At 33.0% G+C, this 1084-nt stretch overlaps 1 protein-coding gene across 1 annotated transcript; it reads left to right on the forward strand.

Annotated features, from left to right (window-relative positions):
• Positions 1-471: 471 nt before the first annotated feature.
• Positions 472-813, forward strand: LOC110443965 (F-box/LRR-repeat protein 15-like; the record flags this gene model as incomplete). The annotated part of the gene is made up of 1 exon (XM_021488419.1): positions 472-813. A coding segment is annotated over one exon (342 nt), but the record flags the coding sequence as incomplete, so codon positions are not given.
• Positions 814-1084: the final 271 nt, after the last annotated feature.

Genomic DNA, 1084 nt, shown 5'->3' on the forward strand with positions numbered 1-1084 from the left:
TAAAAAAGAAAATAGTTTAGATTTATTTTGAAGTTGTAAAATTCATTAGATATTAAAAAAAAAGTATTTCGATGGAATATTTAAACTGTTTGTGTTCACATTTTAACCGTATCAGTTTCAAGCAAAGAAATTACAGGGGACTTCCTTCAGTTTAAATAGAAAATGAATGTCTTGCGTTACTACATACTGATTACCTGTGTACAAGTACTGTGCTTCCACTATTGATTGAATCAGTAACCCCACCTTTCTTGCCCATCACTCTACCATTTGAACTACAACTCATTTACGAGAGAAAAATTTACACAAGCATGAAGCTGGAATTTGATACTGATCAGATATATCATTAAAATATCTACCTGCTTATGACCCAGGCATTAAAAAGTCTAGCGCTAATGCTTTTACACGTCTTAAAACATTTGTTTTGATTTGTTTTGAATTAAAACTCAACATATCTTTTTTTTTTCATTTCAGAAACTTCCCCATTTGGAGTCTGTAAACCTGTGTGCCTGTAAGCATTTAACAGACCGATCGATGAAGGCTTTGTGTCGTAACAGCAAACATTTAAAAGAGCTCAACCTTTCGTGGATAAGAAATATATCAGAAAGTGCTATCATAGACCTAGTGAGGAATTGTCCTAATCTTGACCACTTGGATATTTATGACCACAAAGTGTCCCGGGAAGGGATAGAAACCTTGACGGAAATGGCCAAGGATAGGAATATAACTATAGTGTTGAAGGGATTAACAGACTCTGAAGTAGCACCAGAAAACCCATGTGCCAAACTTCCATTTTTCGGAAAACAATGCCACTGATATTAACACTTGGTATTGAATGTGTATGCAATAAGTAAATTTCAAACTGTGATACCATTTAAACAAATTATGAAATAATGTGTAAGTTATGTTTATATGTATGTATATTTGTTTGTATATTATTTTGACAATAAATTCTATGACATTCAATGTAATATACTGATCTTTAACATGAATTTCCATGAAAACAAGAGGCCCAGAGGGCTTGTATCGCTCACCTGAATAGGTGCTGAAAGTACATATGAAATTTCAAAAAGATCAATCCAGTACT

Source organism: Mizuhopecten yessoensis, unplaced genomic scaffold, assembly GCF_002113885.1.
Source record: "Mizuhopecten yessoensis strain PY_sf001 unplaced genomic scaffold, ASM211388v2 hete_35874652, whole genome shotgun sequence".
NCBI classification, from domain to species: Eukaryota; Metazoa; Mollusca; class Bivalvia; order Pectinida; family Pectinidae; genus Mizuhopecten; species Mizuhopecten yessoensis.